The sequence below is a fragment of the Furipterus horrens genome, unplaced genomic scaffold, assembly GCF_987537825.1.
Source record: "Furipterus horrens unplaced genomic scaffold, mFurHor1.1.pri manual_scaffold_3, whole genome shotgun sequence".
In the NCBI taxonomy this organism is placed as follows: Eukaryota; Metazoa; Chordata; class Mammalia; order Chiroptera; family Furipteridae; genus Furipterus; species Furipterus horrens.
In genome coordinates this window covers 21863744-21890741 of record NW_028327173.1, presented here as the reverse complement: position 1 = coordinate 21890741, position 26998 = coordinate 21863744, and the positions used below count along the sequence as shown (strand labels likewise).

The following is a 26998-nucleotide window of genomic DNA, read 5'->3' as shown; positions in this document are numbered from 1 at the left end:
ATTGCATTGCACACATTCAAACAGGGCACTCACTTCCTGCCAGGCATTAAATCAAACACAAGATCTGTAAGGAACACATGTCATTCCTGGCCCTTGAGGGAGGGTAGAGATAAAAACAGACACCTGAACAAACAATTACAAGCAGGTTCAGCTCCGGGTGTTATAAGGTAATGGATGAATGAATTGCAGTGCTGCACGACAAGAGCGGGAACTGAAGTGCAAGTGAAACCTCAACATAACTCCATAAGTGGGGGCCCCGAAATCCAGTGTAAGACGTAGGATTGTGAGATTGAAAAATTAATGAAACAGCCAGAGGGAGCCCCTATTGTCAACCGTGTGATCCCCAAATTTATATTCTATCAGAATGTGTTGTGGGCTTTTACAGTTTCTATAAGACACCAGGGGTTTTAAGGAGGGTTTCACAGAGATAGTGACATTTAAGTGTGGCCTTGAAGAATGAGTAGGAGTTTGCCAGGTGGAGAATTTGGCAAAAAGGCAAGGTGTGTTCAGGGAGCCTGTGTTTTTTTTTTTTTTTTTTTTTTTTTTTTTTTTGCTGTGTGGTTGCCTCTCACTCGTGCCCCCAACTGGGGACCTGACATGAAACCTAGTAATGTGCCCTGACTGGGAATCGAACCAGCGACACTTGGCTCGCAGGCCAATGCTCAATCCACTGAGCCACAGCACCCAGGGCCAGGGAGCCTGTGGTTTAGAACAGCAGTGGTGGAGGGGATGAGAATGGGGAAGCAGGAGATAAAACAGAACATGTCAGCGGGGTCAGATCCCAGGCAGCGGGGCTGTGGGAGCCTAACATACGATTTATCCTGACAGCAATGTGTAGGTTCTCAGGGTTTTTTTGTTTTTTTCTTCTTCTTTTCTTTTGTCTTTATTAATCTCTCAAATCATTCTTTATTCTTGTATGAATCATGCAGAAGATCCAAGGGCCTGCTTTTGTGTGTGCCTGTGTGATAGGGAACCCACTTCTGGAGTCTATGTGCCAGGCAGGAGAATAGAACAGGGCCATGGTGAATCTATCATTCTATAACCCTTGCTGTGGCATCAGTGGGGCAATGCATAGGGCAGGGAAGTCAGAGTTGGGTGCAGAAGTCCAGGAGAGAGAGGACCAGGGTCTTCAAATGAGGAGGAAGGATGGGGTGAGTGTGATTTACAGCAGACAGACAAGTTCAAGGGAGAGGCTAGCCCCGCCCCCAGCAGCCAAAGCCTCTGCCACAAGAAAGTCCCGGGAAGAGTAAGCAGTATACAGCGCAGAGAGGTAAACCCAACCGGGCTCATGGAATGACTGCGCGAGTCGGTTACCATGAGTTGCTCCCAGTCTCAGCTCTGCTTTGCAGTCACCTAGAGGAGCCCAGGCTGTACCTCTGAAATTCTGATTCAGTAGGTTTGGAGACAGGGTCTAGGCATCGCTATCCTTATAAAACTCCCCACGTGACCCCGACGCAAAATTGCAAGCATGTGCCAAGAGAACAGGCTCACAGTGGGGGGGCCTATGCCCAGTGATGGTCAGGGAGAGGCCTGGCAGGATAGGACCCTGCAGACTAGTGGGTGGCACCTCCCAGCTGAAGCCCAAGTGCCTTTGTTTGATTGACAGGTGGAAGGAAATGTACAAGACCAGGCTAGGTGCCAATTTGTCTGGTTGTCACCCTAAATCATTCCCCCAGGGAAAATGAGTATGAATCCCCTATGGATGTGTTTTAAGGTACATCAGTCACCACAGACTCTATGTGCAATGGTCAGTGCAAGAATAGCCGAGTGCAGGCGGAAAGTACATGGGCTCAGCCTCCAGGCACAGCTGTGGAAACCCAGCTGTACCCCCCAGGATGCTGTGCAGCCTTGGGTAAATGCCCAACCTCTCTGGCAATCAATCATGCTTCTTCCCTCAACAAGGGATAACAAGGCTCCTCTCTCCATGGGTGTTTGGGAGGATTAAATAAGGTCATTAAGCCACTTAATGTATTTTAATCAAGGTATTATTATACATCAGGCACTGTTCTAAGAATTGGGACACAGAAGTGAACAAAAAAGACCAAAAATATATCAGTTCTCATGGAGCTACCATTGTAGCAGGGTGAGAAAAAACCATAAACAAGTGAATGTATCAAAAATACAATATGTCAGATGAGAGGAGAGGAAGTGGAGACAGCAAGTATAGACAGTTTCTTGGGGATATATATATATATATACAAAGCACTTGACACTGAGGACATGCAATAAATTATGTTTACAAGGCCAAACGGCACAAGTCAGGGATTAATAAATGTTAACTAAGGCAATGTGTGATGCAGAAGTGCCTGTCACAGTGTAGGTGCTCAAAACATAGTGGTTTTTGTTCCTTTCTCCCATGACCACACCCACTATCCCTCAATCACACATACACATGCATGCACACACACCACCTACACATTTAGCACTGTCCCCTGTTTCCATGCTCAGGGTGTGGCAGACTAAATCCTTCTCCCTGAATCCTTCTTCCCAGCCATCCCACAACTTTGTAGCAACCGTATGGCCAAGATGAAACAACTGATTTGATGGAGATAAGAAATCAAAACATATGGAGGGTGCTTGTCCAGAGAGCATAAATGGCTCTTCATTATAATATGGGAACTAAAGACTCGAATTAAAAATAAAAGGCAGGATGTAGCTTTTACCATACTCCAACCACAGAGGAGCTTCATTGTTATACAATCACTGAGAATATTATGTTGATTGGCAAGAGCCGGGCTTTGTAGAAGGGACAAAATTCCCCACTGCTAATCTACAATGGAATTGTTCAATGTCAGGCACAGCTTTAATAATATTGTTCTGGGCTGCGTTGGATGTAAATACCCCACTCTTCATTTTGTAAGCAATCAAAGGGAAGTTTTATAGATGGGAGAGCATGAACCGTTATAATATCTGTGCCAAGAAACACACAGGCAAAATCGAAAAATCAAAGAACACTGTGCCTTAGAAAGGCTTCGCTTTGTGGCTTATCTCCGATCTCCTCTGTCTGTCCAGCAAGTTGCACATCAGACACATTACAAAAGACCACACTTTAAATGCTGCCCTTGACTTTATTAAAGAGTACAGGATTGGCAAATCAAACTCAAGGGGGGAAAAAAAAAAGACCGTTAAATCTAGACCGTCAGATAATCACCCTTTGTCTTGTCGCAGTGCCTAGAATGATAAAGGAAAGAAAGGAATTCTTGCTTATTAAGCACCCACTATGTGCTGGGCACTTCGTCTCTTCAGAAGCAGAATCGCATTCCAGTTAGCAGTGCTGAGTGACAGAGCAAGAAAGATCTAGAGGCACAAACTAGCCCCTCTGTTTTCTAGCTGTGTGGCCTTGGGCAAGTTACTTAAGCTCTCTGGGTCTCAGTTTTCCCATTTATAATATGAGGATAACAGGTATCTCACAGGAGGATTTTGAGGATTAAATAAACTTTTACCCCAGAGCCCAAAACGTAGCAGGCACTCAATAGTGGATATTATAAATCTAACTTTATTTAATCTTCATAATAGCTCTGTTATGGGTTCAACTGTGTCCCCACCCAAGTATGTTGCAGTCCTCACCCTCAGTACCTATGAGTGGGACCTTATTTGGAAATAAGGTTTTTCCAGATGATAAAGTTAAGATGAGGCTAATAGGGTGTGTCCTGATCCAGTATGATTGGTGTCCTTATAAAAAGGTGAAATTTGGACCCAGAGACACAAAGGGAGAATGCCATGTAATGATTAAGGATTGGATGGTGCATCTACCAGCCAAGGAATGCCAAAGATTGCTAGAAAAATACCAGAAGCTAAGAAGAAACAATGAAAGTTTCCATTATACGTTTCAGAGAGATCATGGCCCTACCAACACCTTGATCTTGGACTTCTAGCCTCCATAACTGTGACACAAGAAGGATCTGTTGTTTTATGCACTTTGTTACAGCAGCTTTAGCAAACCAGTACAACCCTGCCATTGCAATAGAAACTATCCTCATTTTTCGATGAAGAGTTGGAGCCCAGAGAGATCAAGTTTAGGTCTCAAGATCTCTCAGCTATAGGTGAGCCAGCTGAGATTTGAATCCAGGCCACTCTGAGCCCAACGTCCACCCTCTCTCTGACCACTGTGTGGCCTCATAGGAGCAGAGCTCAAGAAGAAAAGGGCAGTGGGGCTAGGAACACACTCCCACTCATCACCCCCAAGTCCCGGTGGAGGTGCCAGGTTAGAGTGGTCTGATTATGAACAGTTCATTAAGTAAAGAGCAGTGAGTGTTTGAGAATGACTTTTATAAAAAGAATCGACTTTTATTTATAGTGACGTTCCAGTCATTAATTTTAAAAGAAGAAAGCCCAAAGCAGAAGCAGGTTCATTAAAAATTTGACATTAGTAATTTAATTAAATTGGGTCTTTGTGTCCCATTGCAGAAAATGAAATGTTATTTCTACACCAGTTCTCAGCCCATTTCCCCTGGTTGGCTCCCTTTCCTCACCTTAGCTGGCTTTCTTCTCCAAATGTTTACGTGGACTGCCCCTCCCACCCCCAGCACATGCGCCACAGTCACTGCCTCTGCTGCAAGCCAGCAGCATGGGATCATGGGAAATGCCAAGGAAGCCAGCAGTGTGGGATCATGGGAAATGCCAAGGAAGCCAGCAGCATGGGATCATGGGAAATGCCAAGGAAGCCCGCAGTGTGGGATCATGGGAAATGCCAAGGAAGCCAGCAGTGTGGGATCATGGGTAATGCCAAGCCAGCCAGCCACATGGGGTCATGGGAAACATTAAGGAAGCCAGCAGCCAATCACAGGAAATGTCAAGGAAACCAACAGTGTGGGGCTATGGGAAATGTTAGGGTGGGCTAATGGCTGATGTAGGTAAATTCTTTCATCTGGGTCATCTCACTTGTCAGAGGTGGAGAATGGGCAAGGGAGGGCTCTTCCTTAAGATAACTCACGAAACAAGCCTCTTGAGGGCAGGGACCCGCTCTGCCGGTTGCCACTATAGTCCCAGAGCCAAGCACAGTAGGTCCAAAATAAATTTTTGTTGCATGAAGGAATTAACGTATTGATGAGTAACTCTCCCAGACAACTAAAATTAATGAGCACAGAAATATGTCCCTACAAGTGCCAGGCACTGTGTTAGACTCCCAGGATCCACCCAGGGACCAGACCAGGCCCCTGCCCTCATGGCCCTACAGTGCACGGGAATGACATCTGCCATTTTTTGAGCATCTGCTATGTGCTGGGCATGGTGCCGGGCATGCATCATTTATTATCGGTAGCCTTTCCAACCAGTAGATATTACTGTCCTCCTTTCTCAGTTGAGGAAACTCAGAGAGGCCACATGACTCAAGACAGTGACAGCACCTGGTTTTAGACAAAGAGATCAAGCTGGTTCCAACATCTGTCCTTTCTCTCTACACCAAACTGTCTCCTGGAAGGAGAGGAGAAGCGGGGCGAGGGGGAGCCTTTCTGCGGGTTTGGAGACCATCAGGGCTGGCAGAGGGGGTCCTACCTGGGTGTTCCTGGCAACATGGGCAGGAGAGGGTACTGCAAGGGCCTGGGAAGCTCTAGAATTAGGGTTGGCCCTCTCCACCTCATCTGTATTCCTCATCATTGTTCCCCACCACATCTCTCACTGCAGGCTCCCTGAGCTCCTAGGTTATCTCTAGCCTCAAGGCCTTTGCACATGACATTTCCTCTTCCTAGAACACTCTTTGTCCTAGCTAGTAATTCTTACTAATCTCTCAGGGTTCAGCATAGATGTCACCTCTTCCAGGAAGCCATCTCTGACCTCCCCACACTGGGTTTGGTCCCCTGCCTGGTCCCTCTTTCATCATAACTCTGAGCATGCGTTTAATCACACACATCTTCCACTGAACTGGGGGCATAGATTCACTTATGTTGTATTTACTGTATGCCAGACTGTCCCAAGCACTTTACCTACCTTAACACACTTAATTCTCACAACAACCCCATGAGCGAGGAAGGCACTCTTGTGATCACTGTCTTAGAAATGAGGAAACTGAGGCACAGAGAAATCGAGAAACTCGCTCAAGGTCGCATAGGTAGTAAGCCGGCAGGCAGGGATGCAAACCTAAGCATGGCAGCTCTCGGGTCTGCACTCACCAGCACCCTGTTCTCCAGCCTCAATAAACCATCATGGGTGAATTCATGGAGAGGTATTTGGATGGGAGTCTGGATGTGGTCCTGATCCCTGGTCCTCACCCTTTGGGGACATCCTGGGATGGCGGGAGGTGTGACCTTCAGGCCACAGACAGTTCCAACTCTGAGGAGAAAGGCAGAGAACAGGAGGAGTTGGGTCAAGATGAACAGTGACTCAGGCACAGAGGAGCTGTGCACTCCTTCCTTCCTGATCTGTGGGTCATGATGTTCTCACGCCCTCACTAAGTCTGTTTCTTCCGGATAATGAGAGCAGTCTGCAGCTGGCCGTGATGCCTCCGTCTTAGGTCAAACACTGTAGATCGTACTCTCCAGCTCCCTGTTTTCTCCCTTAACCAGGTCAGTAGGATCAGAACTCAAGACCCTAGTCTTCCCACCTCACTGCCTATTCCAGCACTAAGGACTCCTTCAATTCCCCCAAACCTACAGGACCTAAGTACTCCTCTGGCTGCCAGGACAGACACATGAAAGAAAGCGTATTGGGTTTATGGGCACCAACCTGCTCCATGTCATGCTCTGTGTTCCTTCTGTGGTGTTTATGAGAAAGAGTGTGGAGTCTGAAATCCGGGCAACCAGACCCAAGAGACTAAAGTGATTTCCTTGGGGCATCCAGGGCTGTGCAAGAGAAAATGCAGGAGGCCTGGATGTTCCATTATAAATCACAGTGTGGCTCGTTCTTAGCACGCGACCACTGAGAGTATTCAGAGACGAGGCAGACTAGAGGGGGCCAACCCCTTCCCAAACGAGAAAGGAGAGGGGGAGGGGACAGGCCCAGGGAGGTGCTGCTGGAAGCAGTGTCAGGGCGTGAGCCTACCTCACAGCTGCATGTCTCTTCCTCTCCTCACAGTGCTCCCGAGTCACACGTGTGGGAACCCTGGGCGGTTGCCCAACGGCATCCAGCAGGGCTCAACCTTCAACCTGGGCGACAAGGTCCGCTACAGCTGCAATCCCGGCTTCTTCCTGGAGGGCCACGCTGTGCTCACCTGCCACGCTGGCTCCGAGAACAGTGCCACGTGGGACTTCCCCCTGCCCTCCTGCAGAGGTAGGTGGCCAGACAGGGGCCTACGGGTGGGTGGGGATTAGGAGGGAATGCCGGAGCTTTTAGTGGGACCCAGTCTCCAGTGGGGAAGCTGCACCATTCACTCCAGCAGGGCATGGGGTGCTCACTCTGGGGAGCCCATGCCCGGGGGTCACCGAGGGTCCTCAGGTATTCAAGCGTCTTCTCAGCCTCACCTGACCTTCCCGTTCTCAGGTGTGCAGTCTCTCAATCTCCTTCCCCTACAGCAGCAAATGTATTTTTGTTCAGTCTGCCCTCACCTTCTGCCCCACCAGTCTCAGAAGAAATGGTTTCACTTCCCACTACAGACCACCTCCTCTTGTGTGTGGATCTCTCTCTCCGCTGCTTTGCTATCGACCTCACCCTGGCACTTGCACTGTTCTCTTTCCTACAAACACAATCTCTCTCCCTATTTAATGGTGTCCTCCCTCCTCTCAGCCTGCAAATATTCTCAAAACCTCTTTACTCCAACAGTCACCCTCTCAAGAAAAAAATCCCACCTCCCTTCAATGCTACACGGGTCTCAGCCACCAGCTAGGCTGACCAACTTGTCTTGGTTTCCCTGGGACTTCCCATTTTTGACTCATATGCTTCTTATCTGAAGATAAAAGGAACATATGATCACTTTTAAATGATCTTAGAAAATACAGGCCCCAGCTGGGTAGCTCAGTGGTTAAGAGTGTCGTCCTGATACACCAAGGTTGTGGGTTCGACCTCCAGTCAGGGCACATGCAAGAGAACCAGTGAATGCATAAGTGGAACAGCAAATCAGTATTCTCTCTCTGTCTCTCTCTCCCTCTCCCCCGCTTCCTCTGTCTCTAAAATCATTTTAAAAAATACAGAAAAGAATAAAAAAGAAACAAATGTGCCTGTTCTAACCACGATTTTCATGTAATTCCTTTCCATTTTCTGTTAGTACACTGCATATAAGCATGTATTATGAATATGTACATAATTAAGGTTATAATGCATGTACATATTTTTTAGCCACCTTTTAAAAACTGATAGCGCACCATGGGGCTTCCCTGCACTGCCAGAAACACCCAGCATCTTTAACACTCCACGACGCAGCCCGTCTCTGCTCCTCACCTCCCATCTGCTGCTCTGCTGGCTGACCTCTGCCCCCAGCGCACTCCATCTTGTTGCCAAGTCAGATGGGAATTACGTTGGCCCTTATGTTCTCTGACCTCTCAACAGCCTTTGTGCTATTGGTCACTTCTTTTTTCCTGAAATTCTCATCTTCAAATTCTGTGGATTCCAGAACACCCAGTTGCAGGTCTGGGAAGATCATTTCAAGGAGATGAGAAATGACTGAAGAGTTGGGTTCAACTTCCACCTTTCTCCTAGCGGAAGGTTTTCTGTAGTTCCTCCCACCCTGTGCTCACTCTCTTTCCTGCCTACACCAGGGATGGAAAATACTTGGCACATGCACCTCTTCCCGCTCCTTCCACTTCAATGGCAGACCAAACTGATTGATTATGGCACCCTTTCTGCTGGAGTCCAGACACAGCTGTGACTCCCTTCCCAACAGGCAAGCCACAACCAGGCAATCTGAGTTACCACTTGACTGCATGTGTGGTTAGCCCTCCTCAACTGCATGTGTGGTGTAGCCTGAGCTACAGTGATCCTTCTTGGTGGAGCCCAAGGGAACTGGAGTCTCCTTTCTTGTCTTCCTAAGTCCTTTCTTCTCAGGCCCCATTTCTCTCAAGGGACACGCCTCTCTTCGTGTGATTTGTATCAGGAATGACCAAATCAATTATGTGATTGCTCTCCAGAATGGCCAAACCATTCAGGCCCCTACATACAGGCGTGTGGCCCTGAGTGTCTTAACCATGGCTTGAAGCTGCTGTATCCACCCTTTCTTATAGCATTTGTACCACCCCTTGCCCAGAGGAGGTCGCGGTTTAACAGACTCACCTTCCTTCCAAGGAGGGGTGCCAGAGTTGTGACATGATAAAAGGAAAACATGATAGTAAATGAATACTTAAGTTGGGAAACAAAAACCAACAGTTCTCTTTCTTTTTACAGCACTATAAATACCACTGTTAATGAACATGAAACTAAAAACAAATACAGTGCAAGTATCAGAGGCAGGGGGGCAGCCGCCCTGTCCTGTGAAGTATAATTCACATCAACCTCTCATCCTCATGGGGCACAAACCACAACCCCTCTCAGAATCTTCAGGAAGCTTTCTGAGTGTTAGCTTCCTCTCAGCCTGGACCTCGCTGCTGGGCCTCACCTCCCTGGGTTCCGCTCTGCCAAGTTAGGTCAGGAACTTGGCCCATTTTTTACACACACGCCCCCCCCCCCAAAAAAAATAAGTAAATAAAAACAGGAAACGACAACCACTAAGAAAGGTGTTTGCATGGAGCACAGCCTTTACTGAAGGTTTGGGGCCGTGCAGGCAGTTTGCCGCTGAGCAACGCAAATGGCTTAAAATGAAAAGTCTGGGCGATCAGGATCCCCCTCGTCATTTGGTCCCTTCTCTCCGGAAGCTTCTCCCTGGCTTCTGTCTCACCGGGCTCCGGCGCCCCCTGTGCGGGGAGCTCTACCACCTCTTCTTTCTCCAGCCTCCTGCACTTAGCTGCCTCGTAACCTCTGCCCTGTGACCTCTGCCCCGTTTCGGGACATCTGTTGAGTGAGGCCCAGCAGCTGTGTTAGCCCTTGGCCCTGCTGCCCCTTACAGGCTGACGTCTCCCTTCCCCGACCAAACTGTTCAGGCATAGGGTGGTGTGTTCCTACATGAAGAGGGCTTTCACCTGAAAGAAGCTCTGGGGCTGGCTGTGAAAATACCCTTTTTGATTAACGCACTACTGAAGGACAGTGATGAGGGCCACCTCTCAGAGGTGTCCGGTGTCTGTGCAGCCAGCATGGGAGGCAGTGAAGACTGGCCTTTCAGTGGGATGGAGTGGGCTGCGGTGATGCTGCTCCCCCAGCATTAACATCACAACCGTGATTTGTGGGCATAGGGCACCTTTTGGTGGCACAACTGTCTCCCAAGGCTCTCCTGATTCTCTTCTGGCCTCTCAGACGATTGTGATTCTTCTCCTTAAACATGTGGCTTCTCTACACACTTCTTGCATCTCTTGGAATTTCTCACTTCATAGTTTCTAACTGTCGCTTGGGGGTGACTCTTTGATTTCTACGTCCAACCCTACCCCCTTTCCTAAGTTTCAGGCCCTAATGGGGATCAAATGCCGCTGAACTCCTCCCTGGCCTGGGCTTCAGATGGGACATGTCCCAAACCTGCTGGTGGTTCTGCCTTCCCCAGCTTGGGGAAGAGTGTCACCGTCCAAGGTGGCCCAGCCAGACACCCCAGTGGTTCCTTACATGGCTGTCCTGTGCTTCCTGCGTCATCGGTCATCACGTCCTGGTGAATCTCTCTGCACCGGCCCTCTCCTCCCTGCCTCTGCCCCTATTCAGGCAGCTCTAGCTGGTGACAGCCCAGGCCCTCTCATCTCTCACCTGGCTCACTGCTAAGTGTCCATCATGGGGAAGCTGTCCTCCACTCCCCCACCACACTCATCCCAACCCATTCTCCACTGGTAGAGCAAACTTTCTAAGACACAAATCTGATAGAATCACTCATTGCTTAGAATCCTGCCAGTGGGTCTTCATCACTGACAGGGTCAAGTTCACATTCCTTACTGTGGAGCACGGGGCCCTTCCGGAAAGAGTCCCAAGATGACCGCTCTAAGGCCTCTCGGTTACAGCAGAGAATGCTCCCTTCTGAAACACACCAGGGAAGCCAGCCAAGGGTGTCAAATCTTGCTTTCAGAAGGGCTTTGAGCCTCAGAGAGTCCTGGGTTCCTGGGGGGGGGGGGTGCTGAGATGTGCCTCTCCCATTCCCCGAGCCCTCAGTGTCTCCCCCGCCCATGTGCTTCACCCATTTATCTATTCTAGTTCTCTACAAGCTGCAAGAATAGCCTGAGAAGCACCCTCCATACTGTCAGTGATTTCCTGAAAGTGATTTTGTGAGCTGCCCTTCCTCAGCTGGCCAATCTAAATAAGCGCAGAGGGTGCTTGCCGTGTGCCGTGCCGCGCCAGGGGCTGCGGTCTTGCCAGAGTTAATGGGTTCCTACTCAAGAAGGATTAAAGCCTTTTTGGCTTTCCTTCCTCTTTTGTAGAACTCTCAAGGGCTGGCATCTATGAGTGCACAAACCTCATTCACTGGGCAGTCGTCCGTAAATATTTACTGAATGAACAGATGGTAGGATGGGTCTGACTTACCACCAGGATCATGTAGGCACACTAGCCCCAAAGGGAAACGGCTGGCCTGGGTTCGCCCACCTGCCCAGTGTCTCTGAGTGACATGAGGTCTTTGAGTCCAAGGCTTCCAGGAGCAGGTTGAAGGACTGTGTACCTCTGCTTCATACAGGAAATACCGTGTGCCCGGCTGGAAGGTGGACTTGGTCTGGGGGCAGAACTTAGACTTGCAGGGAATAGAGACTAGCTGGAGTCAGGGGGCAGAGCAGGCATGAGGCTGACCTCCAAGGAGGCCCACTCCAAGGCACATGGATGTTTGATCCAGCTGGCAGAGGGAAGGAGGCAGGGTGTGACCTCCCTCTGTGTGTGTCACTCCCTGTACCTTTTCAAAGGCAGAGGTCCCTGGGACGAACTGAGCTCTGTGGAACCTCTTTGATCCACAAGAAGGAAGACCATGTGGATTTCAGCAACCAGCCTCTTGACTTGTGCGGGGGATTGGCCCTGAATCAAAAAAGACCACATGGGGAAGGAACAGGGTTCAGATGTGCTGGGGGCTAAGAGGCAGGTGGTAGAAAGAAAGCCTGAGCAAGAAATGCTTGTCCTCTGAGGTTCCAGCCAAACACTGCAGGCTGCCACCAGACCCAAGGAAACAGGCATTTGGTCTGCAGAAGCGTGGGCTGTAAGAGCTGAGCTGCATTCCAAATTCCCTGGCCCCGGGGGGAGGAACCTGTGGAACGTGAAACAGAAGCCGTGTGTCCGGCATGAAACAGCAGGCAGTCAGGCAGGCCAAGTTCAACCTTGGTTATGCCAGCTCAGAGCTGGTGTTGCTGGTGTGTTTTAAAGTGGGGACATGAGTCACGGCCTTAAGGGGTTGCTTGCTTATTCATTCATTCACTTGGGATTCAACAACTTTTTATTGAGTGCCTACTATATGCCAGACAGCCATTGATTTACTCATTAGGTACTGGCTACCTATTCAGTGCCAGATATTGTTCAAGATACAGAGAAATGCAGTGCTCAACAAGTCAGACCTAATTCCACAGAGTTTACATTCTAGCAGCTAGGAGGCAGAAGACAGACAAAAACCAAATAAACATTTTTCAGATCATGATGGGAGCTAGTGATAAGGAAGGCTACTTTAGATGGCCCTGTCAGGAGAGGGCTCTCTGAGGAGGTGGCATTTGAACTGAGTTCTGAATGACAAAAAGGAGCTTGTTATGTGAAGACTTTGGGAAGGGCATTCCTGACAAAAGGAACAGCAGGTGCAAAGGCCCTGCAGCAGGAAAGAGCCTGACATGTTAGAGGAATAAAAAATAGGCCCATGTGGCAAAGTAGAGTGGGGGGAGGGGTGGAGAGGGCAGAGCTGTGGTGAAGCAGGGCAAGAAGTTTAGATTTGGTTCTAAGTTCTGGAGGAGCCAGAGAAGAGTTTTAAGCAGAGCTATGGTATGATTTAATTTAATTTTTTAAAGGATCACTCTGGATGCTAGAAGGGAAGATGACTGTCACTGGCAAGAGGCACAACTGGGAGACCAGTTAGGAGACAGCTATTGTGGGCATGCAGGGTGGAGATGATGCATCTCAGTGGAGGGGGGCCGCAGTAGAGGTGGACGGGATGGGCAAGTTGAGGCCGTAGTTTAGGAGCATAGCTGACAGTCTTGCTGAGGGACTGGATGTCGGTGCTAATGGAACGAAGGGTCAAGGTTGACTCCTAGGCTCTTACTGGAGTGCTGGCCACATGGGGATGCTGATGACCAAGATGGGGGCGACCGGGCCAGGGAGCAGGAAGTTGTGTGCCCGGAGGACAATAAAGAGAGCCCCTTTCATCCAGCTTAAGTTTGCCTGTGAGACATCGGAGTGGGGGTATGAATACTGTGGCTCAGGGCAGTTCTGAGCTAGAAAGCAATCAGGAGGGGCTGGGAGACCCAAGGTGGGGATGTAGAGAGCAAAGAGGGCACTGCACGCTAGGTGCCATGGTGCTGGTCAAGCTCAACAGCATGCAGAAAGCACCAAATAGCATGCCAGGCGCAGAGTGCCTAGAGCATGGGGCCTTGGAATGGACCTCAGCTCCCAGACACTCCCGCTGGGGCCACTAGTCCTCCTCTCACCTTTACCATCACCATTACTGTCGTAGAAACATTCAGAACATGGTTCTGGAGTCCGAGCACCTGGATTCAAATCCTGGCCTTGCCACTCACACACACTAGCTGAGTGACTCTGGGCTTGTTACTCAACCTCTCTGTGCCCCAGTGTTTCATCTGTAAATGAAAATAGTAAGAATACTTCGCTTATAAGATGGCAGTGAGGCTCGAACAGGTAAATGCCAAGCACACAGCAGAGGACCTTGTTCATAGTAATGACTCCATAAGAGCTAGCTGTCGTGACTCTGACTGCCACAGCCACTGCTGGCTGGCATTATGGAGCACCAGCTATGTGCCCGACCTTGTATTACCTAACTTAATTCTTACCAACACCCCTGGGAGTTTACGATATTGTTATCCTCTGTGACAGGTGAGGAAACTGAGGCCTAGAGAGGTGAGGTTTTTGCCTTTGTTCACACAGCTAGAGGAAAGTGGAGCCAGGATTCAACCCAAGTCCATATGCCTATCAGCCATGACCTTGACCATCACTGTTGACTGCAAGGAAGAACAGTGGCTGGTGACCCATGGCAGGAGACTCATGATGACCCCATTACCTCTGGAGGTCTTCCAGTTTGATGGTCGAAGGCCTGAGAGCCCAGTCCTTTTGTAGGTGCATCCCCCGCATGGGTCCACCAGGTCAGGGACTACCTGGTCTCCTGTGGTTCCCCTCTTGACCTTCTCATTAACTTGTCCCATGAGCTGTGAAAGAGAGAAACCTCAGAGAAAGGGCCTGAGGTGGTTCTGCTGGGCAGATGCAGCTTCACGGTGGCACCAGGGTCTGCCAGGGGCTACTTTCATTCTTAGAAGGAATACTAACCCAGGACTCAGCCACCTCTACCTGACTGTGGGGAACTGGCCTGCACTGCGGAGGCAGCACGAAGCCCCTTCCTCAGGACCCTCAGGCAGAGGAGAGGGGACTCCTCACACCCGGAAGCCCCTCTGCCAGGCCTGGGCTTCCAGAAGCCTGCTCAAGCTCCTGTCGGGAACAGCGGGGCAGCAGCTGAGGCCTGAGAGGCAGGAAATGGGTGTGTCACAGTGTGGTCTGCAGTCGGTGTCCCAGACTCAAACCTGAGCTCTGGTAGCTGTGTGACCACTGGCAAGGTTCCTCACCTGTCGAGTGTGGGTGATAGAATTCCCATCTCTTAGAGTAGTTTCAGGACTAAACGAGAAGATGCGGGTGAAGCATTTAGCACAAAGCCTGGCCTGTAGTGAAAGCCCAACAAAGAATCATTATAGAACTGAAGACCATGTCCTCTCTCCATTCCTCCCTCCAGCGGCTATCTTGGGTGGTGACATAGTAGTCCCCCTTTACCTGCAATTTTGCTTTCACCTGTTTCAGTTACCTGTGGTTAACTACAGTCTGAAAATAGTAAGTGGAAAATTCCAGAGTTAAACAACTGATAAGTTTTAAATTGCCTGCGTTCCGAGTATCTCATTTCATCCCATCACGTAGGCCCTGCACCATCTCACATCTCCCAGGAAGGAGAAAGGCGTGTACAATAGGTGTTTTGAGGAGAGAAAGAGACCACATTCACACAATTTTTATTACAGTATACTGTGGTAAATGTTCCATTTCTATTGTTGTTAATCTCTTACTGTGCCTACTTTATAAATTAAACTTTATCATAGGCACATATGTATGGGGAAAAAACCAAAGTATATATAGGGTTCAGTACGATCCACAGTTTCAGGCATCCACTGGGGGTCTTGGAACGTATCCCCTTTGGATAAGGGGGGATGGTTGTATCTATGGAAGGAGCCTGGTGGTGGTAGAAATAGTGATACCCTCAGACAATTGGCAATTTCTATATTTTAAGAAGGAGGGGATTCCTTGATAGAACCATGGATACACAGACAGAATCCTGAGCCCCCAAAAGAGGGCACTGATGAGGTTGAGCAGGAGGGATACTAAGCTACACAGTACAAGAAAAGGGGGGGCACAGTGGGTTTGGGACCTTATTGTCTGGCTCGGTCAGTCTAGCACTTGAGTTGTCAGGTGGTGGCTTCTTAGAAATGCCCAGGGCCCAATGGGATTTGTATTTCCTCGGGTCGAGTAGCCCTGGAGAGAGAGGATGTGGGTAGGAGCCCAGGGCTGAGGACCTCAAAGCTTCCAGGCATCTAAGAGTGTGCACTGGAGTTGGAGGTGGGGGAAATAGGATGCAGATTCCTCCATCCCTACCTGAAATTTGTGAGTCATTAGAGAGTCCACAGATGTCAAAGAGGGCTGAGGGATAGTTGTCTAAAGTTATAGTTAATTGAAGAAATTTCAGTAAAACTTAAAGTCAATCATAAATAAACTCATAAACTTGGAAAGGAACCTATCAACCTAACACACCTTCGAATATCCATGACTTCATGGCAGTGCAGAATTTTCATTGCCAGAGAAGGAGAAAGTGTAAATTAATATTTTAGGACTGTGGTGTCAGCTGAAGGTTATATTTTACAACTCCGAAGTTGTAACCATGAAATATGATGCCTTATTTAAAGTGTGAGAGAATCCCCAAACAACTTTTACAGCATCTTCAATCAATACAAGACAGGGCAGGTATGATTCACATGGCAAAGGTGCCAACCTCAGGGTACACTGGTGGCCCTGGCCAGAGGGGCTCATTTCCTGAGGTCTGGGCTCCAGCATGGTCTAGGAGTCACTACTAAAGCTGGTAACTTTGAAGATCTGAGGCTGGCTCACCAAGCAGGGAGGTATGGGATAGTAGAGGAGACCACAATTCTGGTGCCAGACAGACTCAACTGGAATCCGGACTTGGTCACCTACTGTGTGACCTTAGGGAAGTTACTTAACCTCCCTGAGCTTCAGTTTCCTGGTTTACTTATTTGTTCAAAAGATATTTATTGACTGCCCGCTACACACCAGGAAATGTGGTGGATGCTAGAGACAGAACCAACATGGCTCTTGTCCTTATGGAGTTTGCTGTCTGAACATTAAATAGATGACATAATTGATTAATTAATTGTGGGAAATGATTAATTATGGGAAAATATGTGGTACTCTGAAAGTGTATGTTGGGGGACGGGATATTCTGTTTCTGGAAAAATCCTTGAGGAGTGACAGTTAGACTAGGAACTTAAGGCTGAGGAGGGGCCAGCCAGACCCAATGAGGTAGAGAAGAAGTTTCCAGAAAGAGAAAACAGCATTTTCAGAGGTCCTCAAGCAGGGAAATGCTTGGCGCATCAGGAGAGTCAGGAGGAGGGGAGGGCGGTTGCAGGAGTGATAGGGAAAGAGACTGGTACAAGGTGAGACCTTGGCAGATTCTTGTCAGCCACGGGATATCCTGCTTTATCCTGAGCAACAGTGGGGGCTATTGAAGGTGCGTGCGGCAGGTTTGTGCCTTCCAGCCTCTGGGTGAAGAATGGCAGCTGGAGCAGGAGGGAGGCTTCGAGGGAGACTGGGAGCTCAGCTGGCTTAGAGCGGAGCAGTAGTGAAGACAGGTGACCGAGTCAAGAGCCACTTAGGAAGGCAGACAGGACTCAGCTGCTGGTGGGGTGCAGGGTGTGGGAGGAGTTGCGCCGGCCCCCAGCTGTGGCCCAGAGGCATTGAGTGAATAGTGCTGCCGCTGTTCCACACAGGAACCTCTGGACGCAGGTTGGGTTTAGAGGGAGGAGAGGACGAACACGTCTTGTTTGTGTATGTGCTGCCGATGTGAGCATGCAGGTGTCTTATCTGGGTTGCAAACAGCAGGATATCCAGTGAGGTTTCTAGACTGGTACTGGGCAGGAGACTGTAGGGCCATTATCTTCTCCCCAAGACAGGCTTCCCCTCTGCATTCTCTGCTGCTGCCTTGTCTGTCTTAGATGCCACAGCGTAGCCCGGGGGCCAGGTCGGTGACTTTTCCATGCACAGGGCCTCGGCCTGCTCGGTCTGCAGGAGTTCCGGGTCCCTGCTCTCCTGACACCATGCCCTGGCCTACTCAGCCTGGGGAGTCCCTCCCCTGACTGCTCTTTCCCAGCCCTCTCCCCAGTGCCCTTGCTTCTGCCTGCTGCCCGTTAAATGTCACTTCTGTCCCCGGTGTTCTCCTCCCCCGTGGAGCCAGTCCCCTCGTCATCCTGCTGAATGCCTGCCTTGCAGGCTCCAGGCTCCAGGCCCTCTTGACTTGGCCCCCAGGCCCACAGATATGGCCGTCCATCAGGAACTCACACTCAGCATGGGAAGGGCAGAGGAGAAGGGGACGTCACTGTCCAGCGCCATCATCATCGTCACTGTCATCTTCAGCCCTTTGACCTGTTAGAGACCTCACCAGCATCTCTCCCTCCACCTCTGCTTCACTGCCCACCCCCAGTTGTAGACCACATCCCCTTGCTCCCTCCACCCCCACCCCCACCCCACCTGGCACTTGAATATCTTCTGTTCCTTCTCTCCCCTCCCCCTGGTGTTGCCACTAATGCAGGCTTCAATGATTGGAACACCCTCTTCCCTGTTCTCCTTGCTGCTGTCTCCCTATCTGCCACCCTCATCACCCATAGCACCCATTCATCATGTGGGGAACAAAGTCATCTCTCCAAGACAGGGCTGGGCTTTTATTCCCTGCTGGAAGCCCTGCGATGGCTCCGACCCCTGTTGGAAGGAATTTAAACCTTGACAAGACCAGCAGGCCTTTCCTGCCCACGCTGGCCCACACTTACCGCATGTATCCTGCACTTTCATGGTGGTGGAAAACTGGCCATCCCCTGAGACACCACACCCATCAGGCCTCCTTGCCTTTGAATGTACTCTGACCTCTGCTGGGACCCTCCTTTTATTCCTCCCTCCAGCATACTCTGACTCCTTTCTCCAGGTCCAGGCTAAGTGACTCTTCTCTCACCATGATTTTCCTGACGTCCAGTGCAGTCAAGATGAACAGTTGTGGCTAGGGCTGTAGACAGTAGACAGTTCCACCTGGTGTAGACAGGGCCAGTGCAGGACTGCTGGGGACCAGTGGATCTGCGCTTGCTGGGATGACATTGATAAATCTGCTTGCTGCCTGGCTCCGGTAGCTTATCTCTCCGGTAATAATGGTCACGGCGAAGTTATTACATCAGAAGGAGACTCCAAGACTCTGCCTCGGATGTCAGACTTCATAGCCTCGTGCCAGTGAGGTACCCAGAGTGGAAATACCGTGCAACTTCATACAGCAAATAAACAGCATCAGCAAACTGGATTTAAAGCCTGGCAAGGCAAAGCTTCCTCCTTCCTCTCCCTCCCTCCTTCCCGGGGCTTGGGCATCTCAATTAGGGGGTGGCTAAGGTGGAAGGGAGGACAGGAAGGAGAATCGAACCACAGCTCCTTGGCATCGAGGGCCCTTCACCGTGCAGCCCGTAACTTCCTGCCCGGTGGCTCTGCCATCTCTGCCTTTCCCTCCGGGTTCAGACAGCGCTGACTGGGAAGTCCCTAAGCACACTGCGCTCGCCCCCTTCAGCCGCCTCGCCTTTGCTGTTTCCTCTGCCCAGGACACCTGCTCCCTGAGGCCTGTCAGGCAGTCAGATCTCGGATGAAGTGTATCCTGCCAGGTTGGCATTCAAAACATAGCCAGACTCTTTGTGCCTCACTGGTACCACCTGGTCTAAGCCACCGTCATCTGTCACCTGGATCATCACAATGGCCTCTAGAAGCCCTGCCTTTGGCCCTACTCCTCTTTGGTCTGCTGTCCACACGGCGGCTCCATGGATCTTCTTAATATACAAATCCGCTCGTCTCACCCTCTGCTCAGAACCCTCATTGGCTTCTCATTTCTCTGAATTCAAAGCCCGAACCCTGACAGAGGCTCTCTATGGGGCCTCGGTCCCTGCACTCTCATCCTTGCTTCCCCTCCTCCAGCCCCTCGGGTCCCTCGTGCTCTTCAGCAGTGCCTCAGGACACTGTGGCCTTTGCATTTGCTGTTCGGTCTGCAGTGCCCTTCCCCCAGAGAGCCACATGGATTCCCCCCTCTCCTTCAGGTCTGTGCTCCAGTGTCAACCTTGCCGTGAGGCCACTTCTGAAAGGTCCACATCCCCACTCCCAGCACAGGGTGCTCCTCGTCCTCCTGCATTTTCATTGTCTCGCTCATCACAGAGTTTGATTCTTTGTCTTTCGTATTGCCTGTTTCTCTTTGGCTAAAATATCATCTCCATGAAGGTAGCACTTTTTGTTTTAATAATTTTTTATTGAATTTTGAGAGAGAAAGAGAGAGGTTTGTTGTTCCATTTATTTTGCATACACTGTTTGATTCCTGTATGTGCCCTGACCAGGGATTGAACCTGCAATCTTGGTGTATTGGGATGACACTCTAACCAACTGAGCTACCCAGCCAGAGCTAGTTTGTTTTATTCGCATATAAATGCCCAGCACCTAACATAGTGCCTAATACACAGTAGACATTCAATAAACATTTGTTGCATGAATGTCTCAGCCCAAATGTTGTTTTTCCTCTGTGAAACCTTCCCTAAGTCCCATGGACTATGACTGTGCTTTGACACCTCAGTTATAACAATTCTGGGGGGCCACTGCCTGTTTGCCTTGTGCCCCCATTCTGAGAAACACTTGGGGGAAGGGACAAAATTGAGTTTTTCATCTTGTAGTCCTGGCCCTTGCCCAATGATGCACTGTTAATGGGTGCAGGAAGGAAACATTCAGGAGCACCTACTGAGTGAGGCCCCTTCATGTCTGTGTTCAGACATACCTAGGAGTTGGAATTTACAAATGAGTTCCTTCTCTTGAAATAGACCCTGACCCTGTAGAATGACGTTAATAAGAATGATTCAGACTGAGCTCAATTCTGTCTCCAACTCACACTACTCTTGTATGTCCAGCTGTCATCTCAACCTCTCCACCAGGACATCCCCCAGACACACCCAGCCCTGGTGTCCAAAACTGCACTCCCGATGGCCTTCCACACCATGAGGTGCTCCCCTCCTGGCATCCCTGCCACAGCAAATGACATCTTCCATCCTTCCATCCATGCTCATGACAGAAGCCTGGAGTCCATCCCTCCCAGTTGCTAAGTCCTGTAGATTTTACTTCCTGAATATCTCTCACATAAGTCCTGTCCCATGACCTTAGCTCAGATCCTATCTGGCCTCATCTGGACTTAGGTAACTACGGCATACCCGGAGCATCCTGCCCGCTTCCCCAGCGCAGACGCTCTTTGTGCCACAGCCACAGGGATCTTGCTCAAATGTCAATTCAATAGTAGTGCTTCACTACCTTTCATCTTAAGATGAAGTGGAATAAAAAGGAGAACTTAGCATTTGCTGGGCATCTACCATATGCCAGTCACTGGTGAATGCTGGGTGCTGTTACATTTGTTACCGCATTGTTATCACAACAAACCATTGTGTAGAGAAGCAAAATGACTCTTAGGGAAATAAATTGCCCAGGGTCTCATGGCTGGGAAGTTGTGGAGCCTGAATTCAGATCTAGCTCTCTTGGCTTTGAAATCCATTTTCCTTCCAATGTACTCCTCTGCTTCCTCTGCTTGGCCCAGTGTTCTGTCGTGTTGCTCCTTCTACATTTCCAGTACCACAGCCCATCATTCTTCTCTGTGATAAGTCTTTCAGAGCTACCTATTTTAGACATGCCTTGTGCTTTCATGCTTCTTGTTTATATTTGCTTCCCTCTTCTCTTAAATACCTTTCCCTTCTCTATCCAATGAACTCCTATTCATCCTTCAAAACCCAACTCTAATAACACCTCCCCTCTTAAGCTTTCCCAGACTGACTTACCCAAGAAAAATAATTATTGCTTTACCTATGTCCTCAAAGTGTGACTTGTACTCCTGAGAGACAGAAAAGTATATTGATTAAGAGCGTAGGCCCTAGAGTCAGACTGTAAAGTTGAGAATTCTAGCTCCTTTCATCACTATGAGCTGTCTCACCTTTGACAAATAAGTGAATCTCTTTGTGCCTTAGTGTTCTTACCTGTAAAATTGGAATGATACTTTATAGGGTCATAGTAAGGATTAGTATTAAATACAAAGAGTAGTTAGAATAGTACATGCTATGGTACAAGTGCTCAATAAATATTAGTTTTAATTATTATTACTCTGCTCCCTCTGATACCCATTTGAACCCTGACATTTCATTTATCCTTGCTTTCCAATTTAGTCCGTGTCTCCATTATAGCATATGCTAAGTGTGTATAATCACTTTCATACAAGCTCCAGGAGGGCAGGTGGCCCAGCTAGTAAGCAGCAGGGGAAGGATTGAAATTGAAGTCTGTAATAACTCAAAAGCCAGTGCTCTAAACTATTATATGTGAGAACATGCTCCTGGGATCATTTTTTCTGAATATCAGGTCTCAGCGGGGAACAGCAAGACTGCACCAGGTTATGCTGCAGGGACGAGTAAAGTATGGTCCCTGCCCTTGGGGACTCCTAGTGGAGCTCAGAACCTAGAGTGGAAGACAGATACGTGGGCAGGTCATTCGGACCATGTGGAGGCCATGTCTAAAGTCAGACACATTGCTGCGGGAGCCCAGAGGAGTGAGCAGTTCCTAAAAGCTTGGGGCAATGAGGCTTTACTAAAAGGCGGCATTGGAGTTGGGTCTCAAAGCAGAAGAGCGGCTCTGGATAAAGGGCACCTGGGCAGAGGGAACGGTGTGAGCAAAGGGCAGGAGGTCTGAATGCGTGCAGCGCTAAAACAGGGCTAGCCTGGGCACCAGGAGCAGGAGGGAAGATTGCAGGGGTCTGGCCAGGCTGTGATGGGCTTGGGACGCCCTTTGACTGCTGTTCCAGGGAGTAGAGTAGAGTTTTTGTTTTGTTCTGTTACATCCGAGGTTTACTAAGATCTGGGGGAAGAACCATCCTATGCACCACAGTTGGAAATGTGGAAATAAATGTGACAGCTGATCTTGCCAGCCTTCCTGGTTACCGTGGAGCATTGTGGTATAGTTTTTAAGAATGTGCTCTGAAGGATAGACTTTAAAGGCCGTGTGACCACAGACAATTTACTTAACCTCTGTGAGCCTTGGTTTCTTCATCTGTTCAGTAAGAACAATAACACCTAAAATTCTCTGAGCAGGGCCTGGCACATGGTAAGGGCTATGGAAGCGTTGTTATCCTTGCTGGGTGAGTTCAGACTAGGATCTTGGCATGTCCTGTCTGTGCATCAGGACCCTGTCTGTCTACTTCTCACGGGCGAAGAGCACAGTGAGTACCAGGGCCTGCGAATAGGACCAACTCACAGGAGCCTCATGTCTCTCGCCCACAGCGGACGACGCCTGTGGCGGGACCCTGCGGGGCCAGAGCGGCATCATCTCCAGCCCCCACTTCCCCTTGGAGTACCATAACAATGCCGACTGCACGTGGACTATCCTGGCCGAGCTGGGAGACACCATCGCTCTGGTCTTCATTGACTTCCAGCTGGAGGACGGTTATGACTTTCTGGAAGTCACGGGGACTGAAGGCTCCTCCCTCTGGTAAGCAGCATCCCCGCCCTGTCCCTGTGCCTTGTGACTGCGCCTTCCTGGGACGCAGCCTCCTCATCACCTGAGGCCCCTTGGCCACTTCCTACACCCGCTGTGGGAGCATTTTTCTCTCATCACCATGAAACATCACTGCATATTTTTAGAGCCTGGGCAAATTTTTTTGGTATCTGATTTGAAGCATGTCCTTGCTGAAGAATTTCATGGTGGGTTTTGGTTGAGTAACTTGCATTAAGACTATAAATGTTCTGGTCTTAAGATGTCGGCAGGGCCTCAGTGAATTAATCCGAAATATTCTTCCATTTCTGGAAGACATATTTCTAGCATCCAACAAAGAGAACAGAACGTTAAGTAGCTGTTGCTTTTCCCACGCCTGGGGTCCTGAGACAGGAAAGGCTCGTGTCCGGGTTTCCGCAGGAAAGGCCCCATCTGCTCCCCGTCGTCCTGGCTGCACTGGAAAGCATGGCTTTCCTGTGCTGCGCTCCACCAGCCGTGTAGATGCTCAGGGCTGACCGGCTCGGGGGAGAGGGGCGGTGAAGGCTGACCGGCCTCAGCTGCTTGTAGTCTTCTAGGTTTGGACTGGCGGGACGTGCCCAATCTGAGGTTGCCTTCAGGAAGTGGCCAGCTCCCTGTTTCGATGACAAGCCTTGGGGTGATGGTGTGGCATTTCGAGCACCCTCTCCTGCTGTCCTTGTGGCTGTGTTATCAGGGCATCAAGGGGACCTGTGCCACCACATCAGGAGCCAATAGAAGGATGTGTCCAGGTGCACTTCAAACAAGATGGGCATCTTTGCAGCCTTCACTGCCACACAGTGTCAGGGAAGGCAGGGCACGATGCCCACGATGAGGGCAAAGGATATGTCATGGGGACCCTGAGTGAAGCAGGAAGTGGGTAACTGCCAAGCACAGTGATCAGCAGGGCTGAGGAGGAAGGGGGGAGGGGACAGAAGGAAGGGAGAGGGAAAAAACAGGGGGCAGGAGCACATCCATTGAGCACCTCTTTTATCGCGGCTTTTGTACCGTGATAGAAACGCCAGTTGAGTAAGACATGGCCCTTTGAGGGTGAGAAAATCAGACAGGCCCATGCGTGACTATGTGAAAGGGATAAAGTGGAAATGGACTCCTCCCAGATATGGACTCTGAAATTTGGGGGCCAGTGTAGCCCAGAGAACTTCCTGGTGCAGTGGAAGGCAAACCAACCAAGGAGTCAGAAGATCTTGGTGTTGTAAGCTTGTCTGTTAACTTGGCCAGGTCACTTACTACCATGGATGGGGCACTGAGGGGAGCACGTGTGAGCCCCAGGGTTAAGTTGCTGTGCAGAGCTTGTTGTTCTAGTCTGGGGGCAACCGCCGGACCTTGGGAGCTAGGAGTTGGGTGAAAATCTAGATGACCCTTCACTGAACTGGAACCCCAGTGACCTGCCCAGTCTGAAGACCATCTGTCCGCCTGCCTCTTTTTGTAAAATACCTGTTTTACTGATTATAAATGCAACATATATGCTCCTTATAGAAAACATGAAAAATGTAAAAAGTTACAGAGAAGTGAATAACACATATTAAAATTGTTATGTATTCTCCTTTGACCTTCTGCTTTGCCTAGATCAAGCTAGCTGGCTCCTTAAATATATTTTAATATTACAACATTAGGATCTTAATATATCCGTAGTTATATATTTTTACCTTAGCATTAGATCATGAAAATCTTTCAATATCATTATGTGTGCTTCCCAAATCTAATAGATGTGATAATAATATCATACAATATGTTGAGCATTTATTATCAACCTGTGGCAGGCTTGGTTTTAAGCTCTTACAGCTATAATTTCGTTTCATCTTTATAAAAATTTTAGGAAGTAGGTAGCATAATTGTCCTCCTTTTACAGATGAGGAAAACGAGGCCCAGAGGTTATGTGACGTGCTTGAAGTCACACGGCTAGGAAGGTTAGTCGGCCGTGAAAGCCCATCTTCTTACCTATGATGACACTGAAGGGCTGTCATGGCTCCATGACATGCCCTCGTCAGCCTGTGCATACCTTACACATCAGATCTCTCGTTAGGTTGTTCCCAGGTTTCCACTTCTATAAACAGATGGCAAGACAAATATTCCTGCCAGTTCCCTCCCTTCCAGTCTGAAAGCCTCTTCGCCTGACTTGTTAATCCACGGGCCCAATGGTCTCCCACAGTGTCTGCTCTCCAGGTGTGGGCCTGCGCGTTGTCTAAACTTCTGGAGTGAAACAAATCTGAAAGAGTATCCCTTTTCCTATTAAGTCACTCTGTGGGGAAGGAATTAAGCAGAGGAAATCGTTAGGGGAGTCATTCACAGCTCTTTGCTATAAGATTAAATTATAATTATTTACAGGGTTGGTATCACCACTGCCAGGCAAGATGCATTTCTGGTTCTGATTTATCCTTGCACAGCAATTATGGATAAACAAACTTGGAGGTGCAGGATGTATGTGCAAAGAACCCGCGCTCTCCCCTGCCCGTTCCTTTATGGATCCCCGGATTCTTGTGAAAGCGTAATGCTGCTGGTTTATGAGTGTACTGCTTTTATCAGCTCACATTAAGATTTTAGGATGTTCTCTTGAGTTCTGCACCAAGGCGTAGAAAGACAGCAGATCCTGTTAGAAAAGATGGATTTGGGCAACTCACCTAATGAGAAGAAGACAGAGGCACCTCTGAGAGGGAAAAACCCACTACCTCCATCACTGGATAGTAGGTTCCCACTGATTCGGAAGCCGGGGGGGGGGGGGGGGCGGGTAGCATGGAATGTCCTGACTCAGTTTCCACACACCTCTCCTTCCCCAAGCGGGCTAACAACAGGGGAGTTTTAATTAGGGTTCTGGTTGTTTGAATTTCATGGACCAGCAAAATTCCCAAACAGTTGGAGAAACACAGAGTTGATAATTTTTTATTTTGCCAAGTAAGGATTAGAGAAAAACCTGCCAACTCCTCAGAACATTATTTCATAAAACAAAGGATAGTTCAAAGCCAAAAGAGGGAGAGGATATAATCGGCTGGCAGCCTTGCGCTGACATAGTGAAAGACGGGGTTGGGGGAGCTTGCCTAAGCAGCGGTGTGTGTCCCTAACTCTACAGTCATGTGATGTATATACATCCGTCAGTGGACTGCTACTTCCTGTTTTGGGGTCAACGACAGACCTCTGGGTATCAGACAATACATGTTTTAAATTGGAAAAGGCTGCTATGATGAGCACTGAACCCTGTAACCTACATGTGGAGAGATTCCCGAGTATTTTAGACTTAACTCTCCCTTAAGTTAATTGCTTTTTTTTGATGATTGATCATGAGCAAAAGCTGGGTTTGAGTTGACTGAGAGTTATAATCTAGACAGTATATTTGTTATTATTTCCTCACCACGTGTGCACACGTGCGTACGCACACATACACACACACGCACACACACACACACACACACACACAGCCAAAGCAGCCTTGACACAATTCAGGGGCCAGATTTTCTCTCACTTATCCTTCGAGGGGTGGTGGGTCTTTGTTCTGCTCTTATCCATTCAATTGACTATGACCTTCGTGGAGCCCCATTGTTCCCCTCAAATTCTAGGAAAATACCTTATTCTTCATAAGGCCTCTGGACTTTTCAGAGGGGTGCAACTGCGGGATGCAGAGACCCCTTTAAACCCAGAGTTCTGGGTCCCTGGGACCTGGAGGTCCCTGCAGAGTATCAGGATTGTATTATTGTAATGAGTAGAAGTGATTGCCAGTCCATTGCAGAGCCAACCTCTCCACTGTGGAGAAAATCAATGAATGGAAGTCCACTGAGAAGCCCTTAGACCCAGAGTCTCTCCCCGCCTTCCTCTGCCTCGTGCTCCACACCCTGCATTTGAGTCTCTCCAGACTCTTCCTCTGGGCTATAAGGAAGAAAAGAAAGCCAGACATCCTTTCCGAGAACAGGGTGTGGTCCGCGTAGTCCCCCACCCCACCCCCCCAGTATTAGGCACTGAGCCTGTGTCTTGGAACCTGCCTGGGGAGGGAGCCAGCTTAGCAGTCAGATGGACTTGGGCTCAA

The 26998-nt window shown here is 49.2% G+C and overlaps 1 protein-coding gene across 1 annotated transcript in view; it reads left to right on the top strand.

Annotated features, from left to right (window-relative positions):
• The window catches only part of CSMD2 (CUB and Sushi multiple domains 2), a 544011-nt gene that overhangs the window by 171124 nt on the left and 345889 nt on the right, over positions 1-26998 (top strand). The window contains exons 4-5 of the mRNA XM_090269064.1: positions 7009-7203; positions 22740-22947. Of these exons, the coding sequence (XP_090125190.1) occupies positions 7009-7203; positions 22740-22947 (403 nt within the window). The remainder of the gene's footprint in view (positions 1-7008; positions 7204-22739; positions 22948-26998) is intronic.